This window comes from Peromyscus leucopus, chromosome 7 (assembly GCF_004664715.2).
Source record: "Peromyscus leucopus breed LL Stock chromosome 7, UCI_PerLeu_2.1, whole genome shotgun sequence".
NCBI classification, from domain to species: Eukaryota; Metazoa; Chordata; class Mammalia; order Rodentia; family Cricetidae; genus Peromyscus; species Peromyscus leucopus.
The window spans coordinates 12,267,881-12,292,627 of NC_051069.1; the positions used below are offsets into that span (position 1 = coordinate 12,267,881).

Below are 24,747 nucleotides of genomic sequence, written 5' to 3' on the forward strand. Positions count from 1 at the left end.
CAGGACACAGACTTGATCCCTTTATTTATTCTTTGATTTTTTTATTTTTTATTTTGCTCATATTTTCAAGGCTGCTTTTAAGTCTTAAAACATATTATAGGTGTCTTAAAAATTTGTGTGTGTGTGTGTGCACACGCACACACCCATAGTGTCTATAAGAGGGAGTAGAATCATCTGGAGCTGGAATTACAGACAGTTGTGAACTTTCCAGTGTACGTGCTCGAAATTGGACCACTGTCCTCCCTAAGAGCAGCACATATTCTAAACGCCCGAACCGTCTCTCCAGGCCCTGTTCCAGGGTTTAAGACTATGGATCTTGATAGTCCAATTATTTGAAGTCTTGGCCAGTTTGACTATACCACCTGTTTTTTACAGGTCTTCAGGTAGCTGAATTTCTTTACAAGATGGAGCTGTTTGGTTGCTGTGGGTATCTGTGACTGCCCCTGAATATCTAATCTTGGGGTCCTTGAATCTAATCTGTTGTCAGAGACCTATAGCCCTATAGTATAAGCAGACTTGGATGTTTGAAGAAAAAGCTTCTCTCTTGGAGTGTTTTAGACCTGTTCAATTCAGACCTGTGCTTCAAATTATTATTTGTATTTGAAATCCATAAGGAAAGACTTCGCTCCCTTCCTACTGAGCCAAGTGTGGAGATGGGCGTGCCTCCAGGGGAGCAGGTGGGGACACCCATCATTATTTTATCCCTGTTTGAGGACCTGGATTTATGAATCGATGTCAGGTTAGATTTTCTAATTTGTGTGGTTCCTAAGATCTGTTTACAACCCACAGCATCGAAGATCCTGCAAACCAAAGCTCAAGGTCACAGGGGTCAGCAAATCCTCATTTCTGTTATTTTGACTTGGGTTGGTTGGTTTACCTCCCTGTGTTCCTGCCTCTCCTCTGCTCCCCTCCTCCCTTCCCTCTCCTCCCCTCCTCCCTCCCTCTGCTCCCCTCCTCCCTTCCCTCTCCTCCCCTCCTCCCTTCCCTCTCCTCCCCTCCTCCTTTCCCTCTATTTCCCCTCCTCTCCTCTCCTTTTCCTCCCCCTCCTCTCCCAATTCTTTCTTCTTTCTTGATGTTTTTGAGCAGATCATGAATTCATTTTAAATTTTTTGAATAATTTATTCATCTTTTAAGTTCATCACTGTACCATCAATACATATTCTTGTAATGTTTATTTTCTTTAAATATATTTTAGGCTCTAATAATTCTACATATTTTATGGATCTTTCTAGTGATTTCACGTTTGTTGTATGAATGTGTGTGTATCTGAGTATGAGTATGTGTGAGAATGTGTGTGTGAGTGGGGATGTGCTTGGTTGTGAAGGTGAGTGTGTGAGAGAGGGTGTATGTGAGTGTGTATGTGAGTGTTGGGTGCAGTGCTGGAGCTGACATTGAGGACAGTATCTGTCTAGAATTACAGTCGCTCCCCTTCCTGGAGTCTTTCTGGTTGGGTTTGAGTTGCAGATGTGGATCTGCTGGCTCTCCCCACCCCTCAGATTTCTGAAGTGTGGCAGAGTGACCATATTCCCTGGGTGTACAGCTTCCCACTCTACACACACACTCATTTTATACTTGTCTTTGTTGAAGATAGCATTTAGTTTTGTGTGTGGCACCACCCATTCTTTCAACTGATGATCATTAGACCAACCTCAAAGGTGTCCTGGAGAGGTGGGGCTGGGAAGACTTCCGGTAAGTGTAATTGAGATTCTTTGTGAGCTGACATTTTCTTGCATCCTTAGTTTTGATGCTAGTGTTACTTCAAAATTATACACAGCAATAAGAAACAAATCTTAGGTTCTGTAGTCCAGTTGTAGATAGTAAATAAGAATACAGTAGAACCCACCTGTCATGTGATAAAGGCATTCCACTTGTCTTTGATTCTGGGCATACTGTTTGCTTTTCTTTCAGTGTATCTATCTGATTAATAATATGCATCAAGTTAGAATAATTCTTGAATAGTATATGAGCTTTTAAGGAATTCTAAGACTAGGATGGGAAAATCCATTTATCATTTTTTTTTTATAGCAGGAAGTTCTTTGGAACAATTAGACTTTCTCCTATTGTTTCATCCAGTCCTACAATTATGTGTTTCTTACAAAGTAGCCTCAAATTTTTCTGAGTCATCTTTTTGGAAAATAAGTTGTTACATGTAGTAAATACACTCATTTGAAGCATAGTCTAATGAATTTTGACAGCTTCTGTACCCTGTAACCACAACTGTGGTCAGTCACTTGAGAGAGAAGCCTAGATATTATTCAGCATTCTCTATCACAGCCAAGTGATTACAGACTCCTTTTCACAGTCCAGCCTTCCATAGACCCTCTGCTCCTTACTCCCAGGAAGGTCACCATAGTTTTTACTCTGTTAGCCTCTAACAACTTTTCACCTCCTACTGCAATCAAACTTAAAACTAGCTTTCCATTCTGAACCCTTTTCTTTCCTGTATTCACTACGCAGTGTTACTGAATTGTGATTTTTCTGAACTACAGTTCTGGTCACATGACCACCACCATCCCCAACTCCATTACCCACTCCCCAGCTCTCAGCCCTCTCCCCTACCCACTTCATTTCTAAAATCCCCTGATGGTTCCTGTTAGTTTCTATTCTCACTCACTGGTTTTGGGGAAGAGCATCGGTGTGGAGTGTCAGCTCTTTATTCAAATCTACTTACACTTAAAGCCATTATTAGATTTAAATTTGCAGACTTCCATTTCCCCCTGTTTAAAGTGCCTTCCTGTAATTATCGTGATGTTTCTCAAATGCCTTGACACACATTCAGATCGTGAACTCATCTTATAGCTCAGTAAAGATCAGCTCTGAGGTGTAATCACATCAGGATGTTTTTCTTTGAATCTGATCAAAACATGAGGAATTGTCTGAATATGACAACAAATGAGGGAAGTCTTCTGTACCTGTCACATGATTGTTTTTGTAGCACACTATTGGGTGTCTTCTTTTCCTCATTGAGGGGTAATTTTCAACATAAATCCTGAAAAATTATTCATTCTTCAGCGTGTTTGTTGCTGAACTCTGGTGTGAATGAGTTTCCCGGGTTTTTCAGAGTGGTATGTATAAAGTGATTATTCCCATCTTCAAAAATCAAAATCTCAGTGTGTGGTTTTCTAGATACCAAAGATGATTTCTACATCTCGTGTGTAAGGGCCAATACCCAGAGTCCTGGCATAACACTGGAGGACAGAACTTGAAGAGTTACACCAGCCTGTGAGGACTGTTTGGTACAGTTGAGCAGAGTTGCCCCTGAAACTGTGATTTCATTAACCACACAGTTTACTGTCTCTGGGGGAGGCGATGCTTCTCTGCTTTCACTCACCGCACTTGACAAGGGAAGAAGGAATGAGCTTGACAGATGAGGCATAGTGACCACACAGGAAGTTTTATGTCCCTTAGAACCCAGTTGTTACAGTCTAGGTGCCGGAGTAGAAAGGAAGAAAACCTTTGTAGACATAAAGTCCAATCAATTAAGCTGAGGAGTATTTTTCCACGGCATGTCCTCATGGCGGTGGTTTGGCCAGCACAGACAAGATCCATGATGGCACATAGCCTCCCTGGCACTCACAAGTGGCACTTGGGAGAGCAGTTTACAGCTAACAGAAGCAGCCGAGCCAGAGGCTAGGACTTCAGTATGTCTGTGGGGAGGGGGGCTGATGTGTATTTTGGAGTCTAGTAGTTGAAGACAGTCATTCACCTGTGACCTGGTTAGGTACAATGTCACATTTTCATGGGAAGGGATATTACATGTTCTTGTCAGTGACATTTGCAGAGTGAACTGTGACATGTTTAGAATCATTTTAAAGCTGCATTACGGAGACCTCCTCTGAAGCCACAGCACTTAACAGCAGGTCAGAGGTAAAAGAATAGACATGTTGTCCATTAGTGGGACCATGTACAGACTTGGAAATACCCACGGAGATACAGTCAGGGTCTGCAGCAAAAAAACAGTTCATCAATGTGGGAAAATGTGAGTTCCGACCTTTCATTAAATTAACTCAGAATGGGTTGTTAGCCTAAATGTAAAACTCTTAAAAGTAAATTATAGAAGAAAACCCTGACAGCCTTCAGAAACCAAAATAGGATCAGAAAAAAAAAGGAAAGGAAAGGAAAAAGGAAAGAAAAAGAAAGAAAGAAAGAAAGAAAGAAAGAAAGAAAGAAAGAAAGAAAGAAAGAAAGAAAGAGAAAAAATTACCAAGTTATATATCATTAGAATTAACCCCCTGCTCTGTGAAAGGCACTGTTAAGGGAATGAAGAGGCCAGGAAATTGGTTTGCAGGTAAAGACATCCAGTCCATAACCAAGGGCCTGAGATGACCCACGGGACCCACATGGTGGCAGGGGAGAACCAGCTCCCACGTTTTCCTCTGACCTCCACACAAGTGCCGTGGCGTCTGCACATCCATGCACACACTACATAATAAATATACATTTTTATTTGTTTGTTTTTCTCGACAGGGTTTCTCTGTGTAGGCCTGGCTCTCCTGGAACTCTCTCTGGCCTTGACCTCAGAGATCCACCTGCCTCTGCCTCCCAAGTGCTGGGATTAAAGGTGTGTGCCACCACTGCCTGACATTATAATGTATTTTAATAAACCTTGTAAAACTCAACAATAAGGAGACAAATAATCCACTTAAAATGAGCAAAGGCTCTGCAAACTCCAGGAAGATGCCGCACTGCGAGTGTGATGTGAGATGCTCAAGTCACCTGCAGTAGGAATCTGCGAGTAAACAAGGCCCTGCCACTGTTCACCTGATGGAGCCGTTAGCATCCAGAGACACCCATGAACACCAGATGCTGGCGGAGACAGGAGCTGAGAGCCCTAGATAAGCTTCTCCCACAGCCAAGTAACCAGCCTTCCATGTGAGCCGGCAGAAGTACGCTTGTTATGTATCCAGCTGAGGTTAAGATGTCCACAGAGAGCTGTGGGCAGGGATGCACAGCGGCTTCACTTACCATCAGCCAGGGTGTGCTCTGTAGTTGATAAAGAAAGCGGTACTCTCATACAACAGAATATTACTCAGTTATGAAAAGAAATGCACTATGGCCGGGCGGTGGTGGCGCATGCCTTTAATCCAGCACTCGGGAGGCAGAGCCAGGCGGATCTCTGTGAGTTCGAGGCCAGCCTGGGCTATCAAGTGAGTCCCAGGAAAGGCGCAAAGCTACACAGAGAAACCCTGTCTCGAAAAACCAAAAAAAAAAAAAAAAAAAAAAAAAAAAAAAGAAAGAAATGCACTATGAAGAGAAGACATGGGTGGAAGCCTGTTAAACGTGTATTGCGAAATGAAAGAAGTCCTTCCCTAAGAGTATGTTGTAGTACATGATTCCAGCCATCCACCATTCTGGAAATTGCAGAATCCTGAGAATAAAAAGATCAGTGCTTTTTAGGAATTTGGGGGACAGGGGAAAGCAGAGAGGAGTTTCTTAAGACCATGGAAATTATTCCACACGGTACTTTAGTAGTAAACACATACCACTGTGCATGTGTTACAAGTCATGAAATGTCAAAGCCCTCGAGAATGAACCTCAAGGTGTACAACATTGGAAAAATCATCAAGGGACATGGAAATCCCAGGAAGGGATGCAGGCTCTGACTCTGAGAAGTTCTGACTGTATTGCAATGTATGAGCTAATCCTGGGGTGCGGAGGGGCATGGTGACCTACATAACATTGGTCATTTGATCAAGAAAATGGTGTTCTGGGTGCAGTTTTAAAAAATTCTAGTGCCTTTATACACATAAACTGGAATAGGAAATTCCAGAAAATGGGTAGTTGATGCTATGAGTCAGGTTCCTCTCAGCTGGAGTAGGGGTTTCCAGACAGGGAGGGGAGGAAGCTTGGCTAATAGATGAGATTTGGAGACATCAATATGAACTTGTGTTAGTTAATATAAACACAGCTGGCTGTATGGAGACATGTTAAGGCATGTGTATATGCATACACACAGGACAGTGTACACACACACTTCCTCTCCCATCTGAGAGGCCTAAAAGAAGTGGTGTCCCAATAGCTAGAAAGTACACTTCCCTCCCAGGCCTTGGTTGCTGATTCTGGTCTCTAATACAAGGAACTACTGTGCTGAGAAGTAGCTGCTTTCAGGAATGGGCAAGGAATGTGTGAGTTCAGAGAATAAGTAATGTAGTGCCAGAAACCAAGGGAGTGCTAACCTGTATATCCATATGTACTCACACATGTGTTTAACAGTGTGGAGAGACTCTGGGCAATGAAGCGTATGGAAACTCTGTACGCCATCTCAATTCTTCTGCAGATCTAAATTATTCTTTCAAAGGTCCCTAATGTGCTGTGCATGATACCACCTGTCTGTCATCTCAGTTCTTAGAGGCTGAGGATTATATTGTAAGCCCGAGGCTAGCCCAGTCTACCTAGTATGTAAGTTCTAGGCCAGCCAGGGTTACATAGCAAGACAGTCTCAAAAAACCAAACAAGGCCTGGAGGGATGGTGCAGGGGTTAAGAGCAATGGCTCCTCTTCCAGAGGACCCGGGTTCAATTCCCAGCACCCACAGGGCAGCTCACAGCTGCCTGTAACTCCAGTTCCAAGATATCTGACACCCTCATGGAAACAAATGTGTACATACAAAATAATAAAAAAATAAAATAGTTTAAAGAACTAAACAAAATCTTATTTTAGAAACTGGAGCTATTGTTTGAAAAGCCTCAGAATAATGCAGTGGCCTCTCTCCTGCAGCTTCGACAGTGTTTCCTGCCTTGCTGACTCAACTTCTCTCTCAGACATCACCTTTGATGGCAATCCAATAGCGCAAGAGTCATGGTACAAACACACGGTCCTTCAGAATATGATGCAGCTGCGCCAGCTAGACATGAAGAGAATCACGGTGAGCGCCTTTCTGTGTGCCTCCCTCTCCCTGAGTGTGGCCTTCTGTGTCCTCCCTGGTTCCCCGAGTGTGGCCTTCTGTGTCTCTCCCTGGTTCCCCGAGTGTGGCCTTCTGTGTCCTCCCTGGTTCCCCGAGTGTGGCCTTCTGTGTCCTCCCTGGTTCCCCGAGTGTGGCCTTCTGTGTCCTCCCTGGTTCCCCGAGTGTGGCCTTCTGTGTCCTCCCTCTCCCCGAGTGTGGCCTTCTGTGTCCTCCCTCTCCCCCAGTGTGGCCTTCTGTGTCCTCCCTGGTTCCCCGAGTGTGGCCTTCTGTGAACCTCCCTGGTTCCCCGAGTGTGGCTTAGGGAACTGGGGTCCCAGATGCATGGGTTTTGAGGTAAGGTTGGTTGGTGCCTCTTACTATTTCCCTGATCTCTAAGACTTAATTTCACTCCTATATTTGACTCCATGTTTTTTATTTAATAAGACTGCTTAGAAATTTGGCTACATCATTGGTAACTGATTATGTATTTACTGATGGTATAAAATATTTATCTTTCTTTCAGTTTGCACAGAATGCTTTTTCAAATGGCTACTTAGTTAGAACATGAACGCGGTATTTACTTTGTTAGAATGTGAATGCCAGTTCAGTTGTTTGGACCTAACTACTTAGTAAAGGGAATTGTTATGTATTTCTTTTGACCAAGAAGGACTGTGAAAATATTCTTCATATTCCCTTTATACACCATTAAGCCAGAGATTTCTGTAGTAGGGTGTTTATGAGACATCAGAGATGACAAGATCAGAGTCACAGTTCTTTATAGTCTACAACAGAGGTAGGTGTGCAGCCATACCACAACACACAGTGGCAGTCTAGTTAGAAAACACAGCATGCTCTCTGTCTAATCTATCTGTCTGCTTTGCATGCATACCCACATACTTACATACTCATAGACTCTTGAGGCAAAATGGCACAAGAGAGCAAAGTAACTTCCAATTTTACCAGAGAAATAAGAAAAATTTCAAAGGAGAAAACATTTAACGCAGGACTTGAAGAGTAGCAGTGAATGATGATGTCTAAGCAGAGAGTAAAGGTGTGCACAGTGCAGGGGGGTGGCATGCAAAGTGCAGAGGGGTGATGTGCACAGTGCAGGGGGTGGCATGCAAAGTGCAGAGGGGTGATGTGCACAGTGCAGGGGGCATGGCATGCAAAGTGCAGAGGGGTGATGTGCACAGTGCAGGGGGCATGGTGCAGGGGGGGGGGGGGGGGGGGGGGGGGGGGGCAGGGGGTGATGTGCACAGTGCAGAGGGGTGATGTGCACGTGCAGAGGGGATGGCAGTGCAGAGGGGTGATGTGCACAGTGCAGAGGGGTGATGTGCACAGTGCAGAGGGGTGATGTGCACAGTGCAGAGGGGTGATGTGCACGCTGCAGAGGGGTGATGTGCACACTGCAGAGGGGTGATGTGCACACTGCAGAGGGGACTAAGGGAATGTGGCAGTGGATAGCAGCAGTTGATTTTAGCTAATCATTGGGTGTTTGTGGGAAAGATAGCTGCAGGCAAAAATGTCTAAGCAGGCTTAGAGTGTTTTTGTCCTGTGCTTAATAACAGGAGCTCCTGAAGCCTTAAACTTAGGTAAAATGGTTTACCTCTTAAAAATACTGTCCAACAAGATAGGGCCTGTCAACATTCCATCATGTGTGGGGGAGGAGCTCTTTAGGCCCCACCCCTTCCTGAGATGTATTGGCAGTTTTAATGCTCACTCAGGGAGATGTCATTTTCTTCAGTGGGTGTTAGAGCCACTGGGGGGTGTTTGTCCACACTCTAAAAAAACAAAACAAAACAAACAAAAACCTCTTAAGCTAAGCTCCTGCTAATGACTTTAATTAAAGCTCCTGGAACACACACACATGAATAACCCTCCCCCAAAGATGGAAGTAGGAGGGGGCTTGTGGAGAAGAAGAGGTTCAGCAGGAGTGGGAGGGGGCAAGAGACAGCGATGAGGGTGAAAACGACCAAAACACGTTATATACACGTGTGAAGTTGTCAAAGAATAATGCTAAAAACAATGCTGTCCATCTGGGCATCAGCCTGAAGAATTAAATGGAGGTCATTATTCCAGGGCATGAGGATGTTGGCATCTGGTCCAGACGACTAGCAAAAGACAAGGTGATGTTACCCACTGCTGTTCTCAATTCTTAGTTATCGCTCCTAGGAAGAACAGGTTGTGGTTTAGCAAGAGTAGACTGAAGGTTCATAAGATAAAGGGGGATAGGTTTGGGTCCGGGCCTACCTAGTGCTGACATTAACGAAGTTCATCCACAAAGGACCTGAGAGGAAGAACTTGCAGCTTTGGGGGGTAGATCGTCTGCTGACCTGCTCAGCTCTTGCAGTGTGAAAGCAGATGTGAGAATATGCAAATGAAGGAGCACAGCTCTGCTCAGTGAAGCTTACTTACAAATCGTGTGGCAGTCTGGCCTTTTATGTGTGGCCTGGAGTTTGTCAAGCCCCGATCTAGAACACTGAATCATTTGTTGGACTAATTAAGTCACACCAGGGACTAGTAAGATGGCTCAGTGGGTAAAGGTGCTGGCCACCAAGCTTGCCAACTTCCGTTTGATCCTTAGGACCAGCATGGAAGGAGAGGACCAACTCCTGCAAATTGTCCTCTGATCTCCACGTTCTTGTCATGATCTATACACCCCCAATACATGCATAACACATGCATACACACATACATCATACATGCATACATACATACATACATACATACATACATACATACATACATACTAAGGTTATACTCTGGCCTGGGGGTGCAGAACAGTATAGCAGCTGAAAGGCGAGGCTAGCTAGCCTGTCTTCTTATCACAGAAGGAAAGAATTTAAAATCCGCAGTTGTGACAGCTTGATGTCGGCTGAGAAAACTAGTACCTGAGTCTTGCAGGCCATGCTCACTAGGAGGCACCATCAGTTCACTGAGCATCTCTCCTGTCAGGCAAAAAGAATTCTCGTTTTGAAATATTTTTAGTAGACATGATACCTGTCCATGTTTGTGGGACATAGTTACAGTGTGCATGTGTAACAATGATCAAACCAGGTGCATTACTAGTAAGTAGTCCATCTCGGAGGTTGGTATAGACCATACCTTTGGTATTTGAGCAAAACTTTGGCAAAGTTTGTTGCTGCCATTTTGAGCTAAGCTGTGCCTGCAGGTTCTCGATTCACAGATCCCCACAGAACACAGGAACTGATGGATGCCAGCCTCTGAGAAATCGCCACGGGCATGCCGAGAGTTTTCCTCCAGCCTGTTCTATTGAACATTCTTGTTAATGTCTAGATGAGAGAACATTGATGTTCCTGTGATATGGGTGATAGAAGCTGGGAGCTTAGAGGTGATGATATATAGGTTGATCCAGTCAGGATCCAGAAGTAGCTCACTGCCCAAGCAGCTTTATAAACAACATCCTACAGGCAAATCCATCCACTTCTGTCTTCATATGGCTCTCAAGTGAACAATAGTTTATAATAGTTTTAAGATATAGCTTAAAAAAAAAAAGAACAATCTGAAATTGTCCTTGATTCAGTCTTTATGATCTAACAAAACAGCATAAACATGCAACAAAACATACATACATCAGTCATACATACATAAAGTATACCTGATCAAAAAGATACTTGAGATCAAAATCATATCCAGCACACAAAGCCTAAAGTATTTGGCATCTTGCCTTTTTAAATTTCTAGTTGTTAAGATTTTGTTTGTTTCGAATTACATGTGTGTGCATGTGAGTGCATGCGTGTATGTTTATTGTTTTATTTTAAAATTTATTTATTTGTTTATTTTATGTGTGTGAGTGTTTTGCCTGCATGCATATCTTTGTACCACATGCATGCCTGGTACCCATAGAGGCCAGAAGAAGATGTTGGATCCCCTGGGGGTAGGTATGAGCTGCTGTGTGAGTACTGGGAATTAAACCCAGGACCTCTGGAAGAATAGCCTGTGTTCTTAACCACTGAACCATCTTTTCAAGACTTTGCCTTTTATTTTTTTATTTGTTTTTTTTATTTTGTTTTATTGTTGTTTTGAGACAAGGTCTTACTATGTATCCCTGGATGGCCTGGAAAACTCTGTGCAGACCAGACTGGCCTCCAGTTCATAGAGCTCCGCCTCCCAGGTGCTGGGTTAGATGTGCACCACCACACCTGGCCCAGGTCTGTGTCTTTTACAGAAAAAGTTTGATCACCTTTTGTCTAGCAAAAGAAAAGAATTTAAGAAGGTAAAATATTAGCTAAGTTGAGACAATGTTTGACTTCACGTCAGCAGCAGCAGACTTAAGCATCCCTAGAACAAGTGCAGGAGTGTTTACTCACAGCACAGCAGACTGAAGGGTCTCTCTCCCACACAAGTGTGGGGAGTGGTGAGCAGATTGAGCCACGCGCATGGAAGAACCTGCACCAACTTGGGTGAATGATGAATGAGGGCTAACCTGGCTTCACACTATATTCTTTTGTAGAAACAAAGAAATCAAGAAATGGAGATAATCTCTCTCTCTTTCCCTTCAATGGTCAAATTACTTCTGAACTATTACTTTTAGGGTATTTATATATGTGGTGTGTGTATATATGTATGCATGTTTGCATATGTATGGGTATACATGCGTGTGCAAGTGGAGGCCAGAGTTGCTCTGCCACAATCACCGTCTGTTTTATTTCTGTTTATTATTGAACCTGGAGCTCACTGATTTGGCTAGTCTGAGTAGCCAGCTTCTCCAGGGTACCCTGTCCTTCTCTGGAGTGCAGAATGCTGGAACTGTATGGGGTCTGCCGTGCCCACCTGGCATTCACATGGGTGCTGGGGGCCTGAACTCTGGTCTTTATGTGTGCACGGTAAGCACTGCCCACTGAGCATTCACCAGCTCTGAGCTGCAGCTTTAGGCAGGGAGCAGCCGTCTGTAGCGTTTCCAGGGGGCCTGGATTGAGCAGAGAAGGCAGAAGAAAGACTTTGCCGTGAGTGTCACAACTCTCACACCTGAACAGAGGCAAAGAGTGGACACATTCTGAGGAGGTAGAACAAAATCCATTACAGAGAAAACGTGGGGAGGCAGAGTTTGGTTCCCAGAACCCCCATCTAGAGTCCATAACTGTCTGTAACCCCAGCTTCGGAGCTCCAAGGACACCCACACATAGATGGTGGACACTCATACAAACAACACACATACACAAACAATACAAGTAAAATACTTTAAAAGAATAGAATTTTCTTCTCTATTTCTAAGAGAATGCTGTGGGGAGGCAGGTGCAGTCACACTTCTAAGGAGAAATTTTATCAAACTGTTCACCTCAAGCTCACAGTTAGTTTGTTCAATGTAAACTTTGATCTCAAAAGAAATGGAAGACATTACAAGGTCTGACATTACTAATGCCACTGAAACCTGGGTTCTCCTTCTGTGGTGTGTGCAAAAGGCTTTCTCTAGGCCTCTGAAGTTCATGTCATTCTGTAAGTTGCTTTGGCTACAGAAATGCATCACTAATGTGTGTCATTTCCAGAGAGACCTTTGGAAACCAGCGTGTTCATGATTCTTTATGCTTTTCCCCATGTACTGGTCATTATAGAAGCATGCACTGAGCGTAAGATGCCCTCAAATAACAGCTGCCAGGAATCTCTAACCCCTACACCAAAAACATTTGCAGTGTTCTTGTGCATGGTGAAGAAATAAACTTCTTTAACACAATTTTTGTGTTCTTAATGTGTTTTTGTATGTGCATGTTTGTGTGAGTACATGTGCACATGTAGATGTATATGCATGTGGAGACCTGTAGTTGACAGTGGTATATTCCTCTGTCTCTCTCCATCTTATTTTTTGAGGCAGGGTCTCTCACTGAACCAGAACTCACTGATTCCAACAGACCCAGAGATCCTCCCATCTCTGCTTCCCCAGTGTTGGGCTGCAGGCACAGGCACACCTCACACACTTTCCTGACTGAGCCATCTCCTCAGCCCAGGCCTTGACATATTAGTAGAGCAATTGAAGATGGGTAACTTGGCTCCTAGTTTTAACTTTAAGACTCTGAAAAAAAACCCCAAAACTGCTTTTCTCTGTCTAATAATCCTGGATGAACAATACAGTGCCTGTGATCATAAGTGCTTTAGTGTTTATGTACTGAAGGCAAACAGTGGCTCTAGGTGTATGTTTTAAAGTGTGTTGTTAAAAATACATTGGAGTGAAGTAAATCCCAAATCATGAACTGCCGTCACTGGGGACTTCTCAGATAGTCTGCAATTGTTTTAGAACTTGGTGACCTGAAGGAAGTGTGATCGAGGTCATTGGGCACTGTCAATTAACTTGACATTGTTTTCATATTGGGTCTCTCTGGGCAAACTAAAGTCAAGAAAAACATCTAAATCTCTTGGTTCAGATAGATCCCCTTGTTAGCTACATGAAAGATGGATGTGGCTTCCATCCCAGAGTCTGAAATGGTCTTTTAGAGGAGCCAGAGCTGCTCCCTGGTTCTCTTTGCCTTCTTGCCAACAGATTCATGGCCCATCTTCACAATTAGAGATTCAGGATTTTATTTGTAAAGTCAGCTATTTGATAATTATGTGCATTAAATATAGTCATCAAATGCATTATACACATGCATATATACAATATATACATATATGCATATCCTTACAACACTCGGTGTTTATTTAAATGGATTTGGTGTAAATCCAGTTTTCCAAGGTTTAGAATTCCTTTTAAAGTCCTACTGCCTTTAATAGCTGCTCATTTTCTCTGGAAATCAGATGAGATCATCTCTGAAGTATGTGCCCTACGTGATCCACGCAGCTTCCCGTAGCGTTTGCATCTGGCCCTTGGAAGGACTGATGTTTCTAGTTTGATCTTCTAGATGAGGCCTCTGGGGCACAGTGTCCGTCAGCTCCTTCAGAAACTGCAGAGGATGGTTCAGAGTCTGTGGCCTCACCCGTGGCCCCAGTGCGAGCTGAAGTGGGTGCATTCTAAGGTTAATGGGCAAGGCAGCTGAGCGGCCACCTCAGCAGATGTGTGGACAGCAGCTGTGTCTGCAACTGCAATGCTGCACAGTCCTTAAGAATCACAGGGTAGTATTTTTTATTGTTCTGGAAATATAGGTGATATTTTCACTTAGACTATCTCTAACTGAGGAGCACATTAGCACCCAGCAAATCAACCAATTTCGCATAATTACTAAACCAGCTATTTTGTGAAGCTAGGGAGCAAAGTTCTAAAGGTTTTACTTAATTTCCCCTTTTTACTTATGCTTAGTTTTAATTAGGAATTATTTTCCATATAGTTAAAAAAAAAGCACTTTAAATTTACCAAAAAATATGTTGAATTTCCGTTCCCTTTAAAAGAACTACATTACAGCCGGGCGGTGGTGGCGCGCGCCTTTAATCCCAGCACTCGGGAGGCGGGAGGCAGAGCCAGGTGGATCTCTGTGAGTTCGAGGCCAGACTGGTCTACAGAGCGAGATCCAGGAAAGGCGCAAAGCTACACAGAGAAACCCTGTCTCGAAAAACCAAAAAAAAAAAAAAAAAAAAACTACATTACATGACAAAACACTGCTAGGTTCTAAACTTCTAGAATTAGAAAAGTAAATTAAATAAATCTTTATTAGGAAGCAACAATATTACAAGTTACGTTTCAAGCCAGACAGTCTCTGGCCTGATTTTTGTCACTGATTCACTACAAGCTAATGCCTTTCAACGCATTTGTTTTTTGTTTCTTCTTGTTTCTTTTCCCTCCCTCCCTCCCTCCCTCTTTCCCCTCCTTCCTCCCCTCCCTTCCTCCTTTTTTTCCCTCCCTCCCTCCCTTTCTCCCCCCTCTCCCTCCCTCCCTTTCCTTTGCTGTTCCCTGGGGTTTGGTTAGTACCATGCTGTTTTAGTCTCTGGCTCTGGTATGACTTAGAGTCAGGTGTGGTGATCCCTCCTGCAATATTCTTTTTGTTCAGACATGTTTTTGGCTAATATTCCGTCTTTTTTGCTTATCTATTGAATTTTAAGATTATTTTTCCATTTCTGTGAAGAATGGTCCTGGAATTTTGATTGGAATTGCGTTAAATCTGTAGATTCATTTTGGTAGAATGGCCATTTTCATAATACTAATTCTGATCCATGAGCACGGGGGTGGGGTGGGGGTCTTTCCATCTCTTAGTACATTCCTCGATTTCTTTCTTTGGTGTTTCTTAGTAGTCAGTATAGAGGTCATTCATATCCTTAGCTAGGTTTATTCCAGTGTGTATTTTTTTAAGGCTAGTGTAAATGTTTCCCTGGTTTCTTTATCACTATATTTGTCATTGGCAGATAGAAAGGCTGTTGGTTTTGTGTTAATTTTTTCAGCCTGTCGTTTTGCTAAAGGTATTTATTCCTCAGTTCTAGGAGTTTCCTGGTGGAGTTGTTAGGATCTCCTAAGTATGGAGTCGTATCGTCTGCAAATAGAGATGCTCTGACTTCTCCCTTTCCTGTCGGCATCCTTGTTGTTTGCTTCTCTTATCTTACCACTCTAGCTTAGACTTCCAGTCTATATTGACCGAGGCTGGAGAAAGTGGACACCTATGTCTTGTTCCTCGTTTTAGTAGGAATGCTTTTAGGCTGTTCTCCACTAACTATAATATTGACTGTACGCTGTGATTTATAGTCTTTTTTACATTTATTTTTATTTCATGTGCATTGGGGTTTTGTCTGCATTTATGTCTGTGTGAGGGTGTTGGATCCCCTGGAAATGGAGTTACAGACAATTGTTAGCTGCCATGTGGGTGCTGGGAATTGAACCCTGGTCCTCTGGAAGAACAGCCAAAGCTCTTAACTGCTGAGTCATCTCTCCAGCCCATGTTTATAGTCTTTATCATGTTGAGATGCTGTCCTTCTATTCTGAGTTTCTTCAAGACTTTTATCATGAAGGGATGTTGGATTTTTTCAAAAGCCTTTTCTGCAACTGTCAAGTTGAGTGAGCATGTGATTTCTGTCCTTCACTCCATTTATACAATATATAGTATTTATTGACTTTTATATATTGAGTCCTCCCTGAATCTCTGGAATAAAGCCAGCTTGATCATGGTGAATGATCTTTGATGTGTCCTAAATTCATTTCACAAGTTAATTTTTTTCCATCTTTATTGAAGTAGAATTGACAAAATTACAGGGAAAACTTTTATAATGAAAAATCGGACAATCTTGTTTTCTTTCTTGTGGTAATCCACTAGCTTTAGCTCACCTACAGAGTCAGATGTAGACTTGGAGCACACACTTCTTAGAATTAGGAGGTGAGAAGGAAGCGTAGAGAAAACGCAGCCCTTCCTCCAGGACAGTCTCTGTTAGCACACCCCTCATTCAATAGGGCTGACACCTCAGGATGCCGTCTCTAAAAACATTTCTTGTTCTAGGAAGAAGAAAGACGCGTGGCATCTGTTGTAGCCAAAAAAGAGGAGGAGAAGAAGAGGGAAAGTCACAAGCAGTCTTTGCTGAAGGTATGCCGTCCATGTCCGCCTCCACTGTGCACAGGAGCACACACACACAGGGCCATGGCTTTCGGAACTAAATAAGCCCTGCTAAGAACGTTGATGGGCTACTGTGTAAATAGACCTGAACTTAGGAAGTATGGTGGTGCTGTGTAGACAAGGTGGGCAAGATGGGTACTGCAAAAGAGAGGTGCGACAGAAAGACAGAGAGAATCCGGGCATGTCTCATGCCTGTGTGGCATTTGTGTGTTGCCTGGGATTAGCATGTCACTTTGGATAGCTCTGTGATTGACAGTCATCTTTACTGACATGCTTTTATGCGCTTTGCTCTGGGTTCTGAAGGACAGCTTTTAAAACCAAAAACATTTCTCCATTAGTACCTTTGAGACAAAAATGGTGAAAATCTTGAGGAATTCAGAAATGAAAATTCATTTTAAAGTAGTTCTAAGTGTCAAGCATAACTGATATAAACTTCCTTAAGTAGTGATGCTTTTAGAATATTTCGTGTCATCATCACAGAGCTTGATCAAGACAGGTTAGAATGTGGGGCTTCTAGCTGTGTCACACTGGCTAGTACTGAGCAGTACTCCTTTTCTCTTTGAAGTGACATGCAAAATTCAAAGTGACCAGAGGCACACAGTTCTGTGTATGAAGTGTCCTTAGTTCCCCAAAGTGGTGGCTGTGTTCTGTTGCCTGGCAGGGGTCCGGGCCGCACAAGGACGTGCCTTTGTCGGAACTGTTGCGCAGTAGGATAATGATTCCTAAATCAGCATCAGAACCTGTCTCCAGCACCTTGCCTGTCAAGACTGTGGATCTGAAAGTGACTAGAGTTCATGTGCTAACTGTAGGTCGCTCTCTCCTCTGCTGTTACCTCTGACCCCCAGACTCGCCCCCAGCTCTTTTAGGCTATCCCTTATCCCATTCATCAGTGTGCCTAAGCCCTCTGCTGACACAGATTCCTCCCTACTCATTACCTAACAACAGGATTTTAATTTGCTTATGTTGGATTGCCCCCAAGAGTTTATCAAACTTACATTTTTAATGTTTTATTTATAAAAATATAACTGCAGTGGTATTATAAAAAAATTTATAGGAGCAAGATTTGCCATTGACAGGTCTCACTGGGGCAAACCTTTCCAAAGTGGCCGTGCTGGGGAAGTGGCTTTACCTGTCACACCATTGCTGCCGTCCAGGGCCTGTGTGAATGAGTGAGTCAGTGAATGATCCAAGACACGTATGTACGCTCACGGAGTTAAGTCCGGGCCTGTGGAACCCTCTCGTGCGATAGGCCCAGAGCCTGGCAAGGAAGAATGAACATGGAAGTTCTGCTGATGATTTAGCTCGAAGCCTGCCAACTTGCCAGTGTAAGGAGAGCCTGGGGCAGGCACAGAATCAACTTGATTTTCATGTCCGACTGAAATCTTATCTCAGTATTACTACCCCATCCTCCACTCAGCTTCTTCGTACCACCAGCATTCAGGGAATTAGGCCATGAATTTAGTGAACATTTAAAGGACTGTTTGGAAAGCTTTAGTGACTTTAGAAAGCAGCATTTTGTTTGAAGTGTTGGCGCTCTGTCTGGTTGCTTATGAAGACTGTTTAGCCTTTTGTTTTTAATAAGAGAAGTGTTGGCAGCGGCGGACTCAGCCCTGCCCTTGCTGAGAGCTGAAGCCACGTCAGAACAGCGTCAGCATTCCCGAGGCTGCTTCCTGCAGCTGCACGGACTCCTCATGGAGGCAGTGGAAGTCAGGTGGGAGGGGGCCGAGGCATGCAAAGCCTGCGTCTGCAGCTGGGTTCTCTCGTCTTTCTGTTTCATGTGCCACCTTGGAGGTGGAGGGAAGTGATAGTTGTGACATGCACTGATGAGGTCCCGTCTGGTCAGTGAAGAATAGACTTGGATGGCGGGAGCTGACCTTCACTCCGCAGATATTTGCCCCTTCCACATGTACTTGGCACCCTACAGCCACCTAAGTGATGATGGGCATAAATACAGCTGGCCCGTCAGTGCCTCCGTGGCCTCTGGGAACAGAGCACTCTTGGGTACCCTTTGGGTCTTGCAGAGGCATAATCCAGTCCCTTTGTGTTTTTCTTGCTTGCTCCATAGACATCTTGAGCCCTCCTATGGCTCCCTGACCAACTAGGGATGCCCACCTGACCTCAGGATAGACTCCTGACTTAATGTACCTTTTTCCTTATCCAGATCCCAATAATCACCTATTCATCTAGTCACCCTGGTATCAAGCTGCTTTTAATAACCTAAAGGAAGGAAGCTCCGCTTTGGTGTGGGCGTAAGAAAGTGTTTGCATTTTCAGAGGACGTCTTGTTACGCATTTGTTAACATACCCAGTGGTGGGAAGATATTTTATGACTTTTTCTAAACACTGCTATATCTATCTCATTATGGTTCTTTTTTCTACCAGCTAGGAAACCAAACACATGGAGCCAGGGGTCTGGCCACTAGGTAGAAATGACAGCACTGTTTAGATTAGAGAGTTAGGTTGGCATAGCCGTTAGCAAACTGAAATAGAATTCCATAAGGCAAGTTGGTTGTTTTATTCTAGATTAGGGTAATAGTGTTTTATAGTAGAAGAGTAGGATTTCAGTTCCTGTGTGCAAGAACATTATGCACCAAGTGTCAGTCATCTCAGAAGTAACACAGTATTTGCTCTAAACTATACAGACATTTGAAATAACAAACTGCAGAAACAAAGAACTTGGGCCAAAAACGTTTCTAAATGCAGAAAGAGAACTTTGAAAAGGCCAGTTCCATTAAGCAAGCCGTCACGTGCGGTTCCTATCCAGTGCCACACATGCTTGCTAAGCTCTTAGGTAAACAAATAGAGGCCGAGGTGCAACCAGAAAGGCTTGTTTTCATTTGTCCCTACCCCCTGCCCTGGCTCCAAGCAGCCTTCCTGGAGAGGGTTAGTAGCTCGCTCAGTGGATGCTTTTCATTGGCAAATTTTGAATGAAAGAGGGAAAAAAAAAGAAGCTATTTTTAGCATTCTGATCTAATTGAGATGTAATTTTAAAATGTTAACTTTTGAGGCCAGCAGGATGGCTCAGCAAGTAAGGGTTTGGGCCACCAATTCCGATGACCTTAGTTCAGTCCCAAGAACTCAAGTGGTAGGCTGTGAGAACTGACTCTTGCAAGTTGTCCTCTGACCTCTGACCTCCATACTTGTGCATCATGGCACATACAAGCTCGCTCTCTCTCTCTCTCTCTCTCTCTCTCTCTCTCTCTCTCTCTCTCTCTCTCTCTCACACACACACACACACACACACACACACACTATAAAATGTAATAAAAATAAAGGATGCACAGATGGCTTATCAGTTGAGAGCACTGGCTGCTCTTGCATAGGATACCTGTTCAATTCCCATCACCCACACGACAGCTCACAACTGTCTGTAACTCCACTTTCAGGGGATCTGACACACTCTTCTGGCATCTGTGAACACTGAAACTATGCGGTGCACAGACATACATTCAGGCAAGACATCCATACATATGAAACAAATATTTTTTAAAATAAAATAAAAACAAATGAAGTATTACCTTTGAAAATGGTGATAGTGCCAGAGTAGGAATCCTTTACCCCATCGCTGTAAGCTGGATCTGCATAGAATAGAGTGTGTTAATGGAGCATGGCTTCTTCAGGCTTACATTTCCTTATTTCAGAAGGGTTTCCATGAGACAGTTGAGTCTCAAGGCTCCAAGTCAGTGGTTCTCAATGCACGAGCAGTGCTGGAGCTGGTCAGAGGAGCAGACTCCTGAGCGTCCAAGTACATGGTCAGAGATGGCCCAGGTTCAAAAGCCCTCCAGGTTAGTTGAGGCACCCTCAACTTCAGAACCACTGCCTAAGGCATCCATTACTTTAATTAACTCTACTTCCCTATTTTTCTGAAATGATAGTAGTTATCCAGAAAAAAAAATTACCCAACAGAACTTCTTCTAGTACCCTATATAATATTTTTTTTTTCAGCCTTAAATGTCATGATCTGTACCATGGGGGTGGAGAGATGGCTCAGCAGCTAAGAGCACTTGCTGCTCTTGCAGAGGACATGAGTTTGGCCTCCAGCCTTCATGTCTGTTGGTTCACAGTCATTTGTAACTCCAGTTCTGGAGGATCTGATGCTCTCTTCTGTCCTCCACAGGCCTGTACATACATACACATAAATAAAAATAAGTATTTCTAAAACCATGTTATACCATGAAATATGAACTGCTAATCGATCCCTACCCTTCTTCCACCTCCCTAATTACTGGGTAAAAGATGAAAACATTAGTAGTTTTTTCTTGCTTTGTTCAAGGACAGAGGCATATAACTTTGCCAAGTCAGAGTTCCAATTAGTGAAATAAGTATATTACTCACTGTTCAGAACAAGAAGTATTCATCGAATAGATATTTTTCCATGTAGGCTGACATCATTATTAAGAGACTTGTGCATGGGGTGAACACAGGCTCATAGGCTTGTTTTAGAAGGTGTGCTGGTTGTTTACCTTCAAGGAATTCTCTCAGAAAGTACCAGAAGGAAAGGACCGGAAGCCAAAGTTTCTCTCTTCACAAGTATGTATCATCTAACTGTTGTTCTATTACCTTCCTGTAGGAGAAGAAAAGGCTAACAATTAACAATGTTGCTCGAAAGTGGGACTTGCAGCAGCGTGTGGCCAATCTTGCCCTCACTCAGGACAGAAAGGACTCTGAGTCTCCTCCTCAGGAACCCTGTCAAATGGATGGAGGCTCCATCTCAGAATTTCCAGAGGAAACAGGGTACGCAATGTTTCTCTCATGCTACTGGCATTTCTAGAGTTGAATTTTGAACAGAGATGGGAACCCATTTAACAGAACTATTCTTGAGGAATAATTTTCTTAAGAAAGTCAAAACTGAAATTAAGACGAGGGAAAAATTGAAAATATAAATCTAACTAACATTTCCCTAATGGAAAAGCCCACAGTGGTTTGCTATTTTTTGAAGGGGAAAAGTTTAGATGACTACATGCAGACTATGAGGACCTCTGTTTGTGCACATGGCCTTCTAGATCCCCTGGCTCAAGAGAGCTGAAAGCTCCCATCCTCCCATGCACCTCCTTTCCCAGCCTTCCCTGTCTTAGGCGTTTGCTGCATCTGTTGCTAGCTGCATGTGTTACCCTGTGCCCTGTGTGGCAGCTTCTACATGCACCGTTAAATGCTTCTGACAGCCAGGCCTGGTGCCAAAGTCCCAACTATTTGGGAAGCTGATACCAGAGGATCACAAGTTCAAAGCCAATCTGAGCTACAGAGTAAGTTCAAGTCTATCCTGGGCAACTTAGTGAGCCTTTGTTTCAAAATTAAAGAAACAGTAAGTGACCAGAGGTTGAATGTGGCTCAGTGGGAAAGCGCTTGCCCAGCATGCACCAGGCTAGGTCCAGTCCTCGGCACTGAAAATGCTTTGAATAAATGCTACCCAGAAGCTGCCTTAGCTCCAGCAGTGCTTTAGGGTAAGCTCAGCAAGGGCAGACCTTGGAGGAGTCAGGTCCAGACACAGGAAAACACAGGCACAGCTTTGGGGACTCTGGTCTGTACTGTCTGCTTGGTTGCCTGAGCCTGCCTCAGGACTGTGGCTGTCACCTTTAGGAGAAGCTGCAAGTTGGTGAGTGAGGATCACAGGAAGTGAAGGTGCCAGACCGTCCCACTAAAATTCACCACATTAGCTGTTCCTCATTGAGTATCCGTCTGGTTATCGTCATTTTTAGATGTTAGAATTCAGAGTCTGTTGATCTGACTGCTTTTCCTAGGGTGCATGTTTTTGTATTAGAGTGAGTGCATAATCTGACTTCTATTCTGTTTCTTCCCTCTTTAGGACTCTAGTAGATAGAGTTTGTGATCTGTGCTGTTACATTACAGGATCAATAACATTTACATCTGTCCTGCAAGCATAAAGCTTGGTCAGCTGATAGCATTTAAACCTTCACAACTGTTTAGCAGAGCTGAGGTTTCTTTGGGATATGTGTTTTTTGACTTCAGAATTAAGCTATGTACTATGATGCTCTCCTGCCCTCCATGTCACTCAGAGAGAAGAACCCCAGCATCAAATTCAGACCTCCTCTTTTCATCACCCCTCAGAACCGTCCAATCCTTACCACATTGGTTTGCTCCATATCTGAGCCATTCTGTTCTTACACAGACTCTTTATCATCTGGAATTTCATCATGCACGCTGGTTTTAAAGCTGAAAGGGGTGCACCTGGACTGTGGTCAAGTTTCTCTCTTGTCTCTTGAGTAGAGCCGCCCTTGCTGAAGTCCACTGTCTCCAGGCCTCATCCGGTCTTGTCGCTGCCGTCGTACCTCCTTGTTTTACCATGTCACTGTAGGCTGTGACTTTTTCCTGGTATTATATTTTCATCTCATATCCTCTTCTAGTTCCCTTATTTCTTTCTATCCTTTCAGCCTCATAAGTGGTAGAATCCCTCAGCTCTTACTCTGAGATTTTCTTCTCATTCTCTACTGTCTAGCTCGGGAAGCTTGTGATGTCAGTGACTTTAAATGCCATTTATAGATGAGAATACCAACATGCATAGCTTTCCCTTTATGAGTTGCCCATTTAGATGTTGCATAAGAAAGAAATTCTAAAAATATTGTCCCCATTTTGTTTCATAAAAGTTTAAATTTTGGTCTTCATCAGTCTTGGCTACACCTCATTTGGATTTGCTTGTTTGAGGCGAGGGCTGACTTTTCATTTCCGTCGGTAGGAACAAGCACTACTCTGGTGTTACAGTCAGAGTACTCTTTCCTCTCCCCACTGGGAGCTAGCTGAATGTTTTCTTAGCAATGGGAGTAGGTGGGAGTTTCTTTCTTCCTCACTCATTGCTAGGGATTAACCTGAGGCATCACTGTTCTGGGTGAGAGCTCTGCCTCCGAGCTTGGTCCCCAAGTCTAGTCCTTCAGAGCTTCATTTACTCTCTGTGTCGTTTCCCATCTCACTCCTATCCTGTCTGTCCCTTGAAGGGCCCTTTCAGCTGAGTGGCCGCCATCTTTATCCGTGTTCCCATTGCATAGCCAAGGCCGAGGTTTGTCCCCTCTCCAGCATGGGACACGGGACACGGGACACGGGACAGCCTTCACTCTCAGCCTCCTAAGCTCACTGAGCTCCCTGCTGCCAACAGTCTCTCCATCTGGAGCTCCTGTGACTTTAGACCTTCTCAGTCCCTTGACATTCCTGAGTGTCACCTTGAAGAAAGGGATTAGACGTGTGTGCTCATTCCTATCTACTGTTTTGCTTGAGAGTATAGAGTAAAGCATTTTAAATGTTAGAGATTGTATTCCGACATTCTTTATAAATCTTTAAGTAACACTTGCCTTTGGACAGTGATGTAAGCCATTCTTCCTAAAGGTGTAAGGCTAGTGTAGAGAGCCACTAAGTCTTTTCTTTAGTGGTTCAACTTGTGTTTAAATACTACAGGTGGTTTTCTACTTTAAACTATCATTGATAGTCCTTAGTATTTCATAATGCTAAAAAGGTAGGTCATTCTTGTGTTAAAGTGTCCATGACCTTTGACTCCTGGGCATATAAATAAATGCCTAGAACAAGTGTCCATGAAAACATGGCATATAAAGGAAAGAAATTCTTTAACACTCGGTATATCCCATTAATGATTTTACTGTTCCCTGAACTTGGGACAGCTCAGCAGTAAACGACACATTGCAGAGGTCTTTGCCCAGCAGAAATGGCGAAATACTAGGTGTAATGTTTCCTTTGCTTACATTGGATGCATGTAGTGAAGCTGGCTTATTTTTGGTCATTTCCTGTCTATGAACACTGGCCTTTTAGCCAACACTACTATAATAAAATATAATGCATAAAATGAATTTCCACACACACACGAATGTTGTAATAGAAAATTCATAAAATGAGTTATTGTAGGAATCAGCACCACTTACTTGGTGGGGAAAAAGTCATCTGAAAGACTTGAAATAGTCCTGTTCTTGCCTGTTATAAGAAGCCTAAAGGCAAAAAAGGCAGAAAAAAAAAAAAGGTGTAGGCCCTGGAAGAGTGTCCTTATTGTCAGTGTTGTACATTGGGGTGCAGATTGCAGTTGGCCTGGCTCTTAAGAATTTGACACTTTACTGCATCAAGCCAACCCCCTGCCTTTCCTTAGGTTCCTCGAGTAATTGAGAAGACATAGGACAGTTCCTGGTTCTCTTAGAGAGAGCTGGTTGAGTAGCTGGTATCTGGACTTGAAATTGACCACTAAAGAGCTTGAAGATAATTTCCACTGGAGATCCTGCTGCCTGCCATCACTTACTAATCTTTGAGTTGGAGAATATAAGTAGTAAGGTATTTAGCTTTATGCAAAATCAAGTTTGAAAACCACGGAGCCTCCACAGAAGACCACTGCCTTTCTCATACTGTAGGTTCAGGCTGAGTCGGGGTAGGGAGCTTGCGGGGGC

The 24,747-nt window shown here is 43.5% G+C and overlaps 1 protein-coding gene across 5 annotated transcripts in view; it reads left to right on the forward strand.

Moving 5' to 3' along the window:
• The window catches only part of Lrrc49 (leucine rich repeat containing 49), a 110,399-nt gene that overhangs the window by 57,973 nt on the left and 27,679 nt on the right, over positions 1-24,747 (forward strand). For all 5 annotated transcript variants that reach the window (XM_028867330.2, XM_028867348.1, XM_028867340.2 and 2 more), the window contains 3 exons: positions 6,717-6,864; positions 16,245-16,328; positions 20,928-21,091. In XM_028867330.2, the coding sequence (XP_028723163.1) occupies positions 6,717-6,864; positions 16,245-16,328; positions 20,928-21,091 (396 nt within the window). The remainder of the gene's footprint in view (positions 1-6,716; positions 6,865-16,244; positions 16,329-20,927; positions 21,092-24,747) is intronic.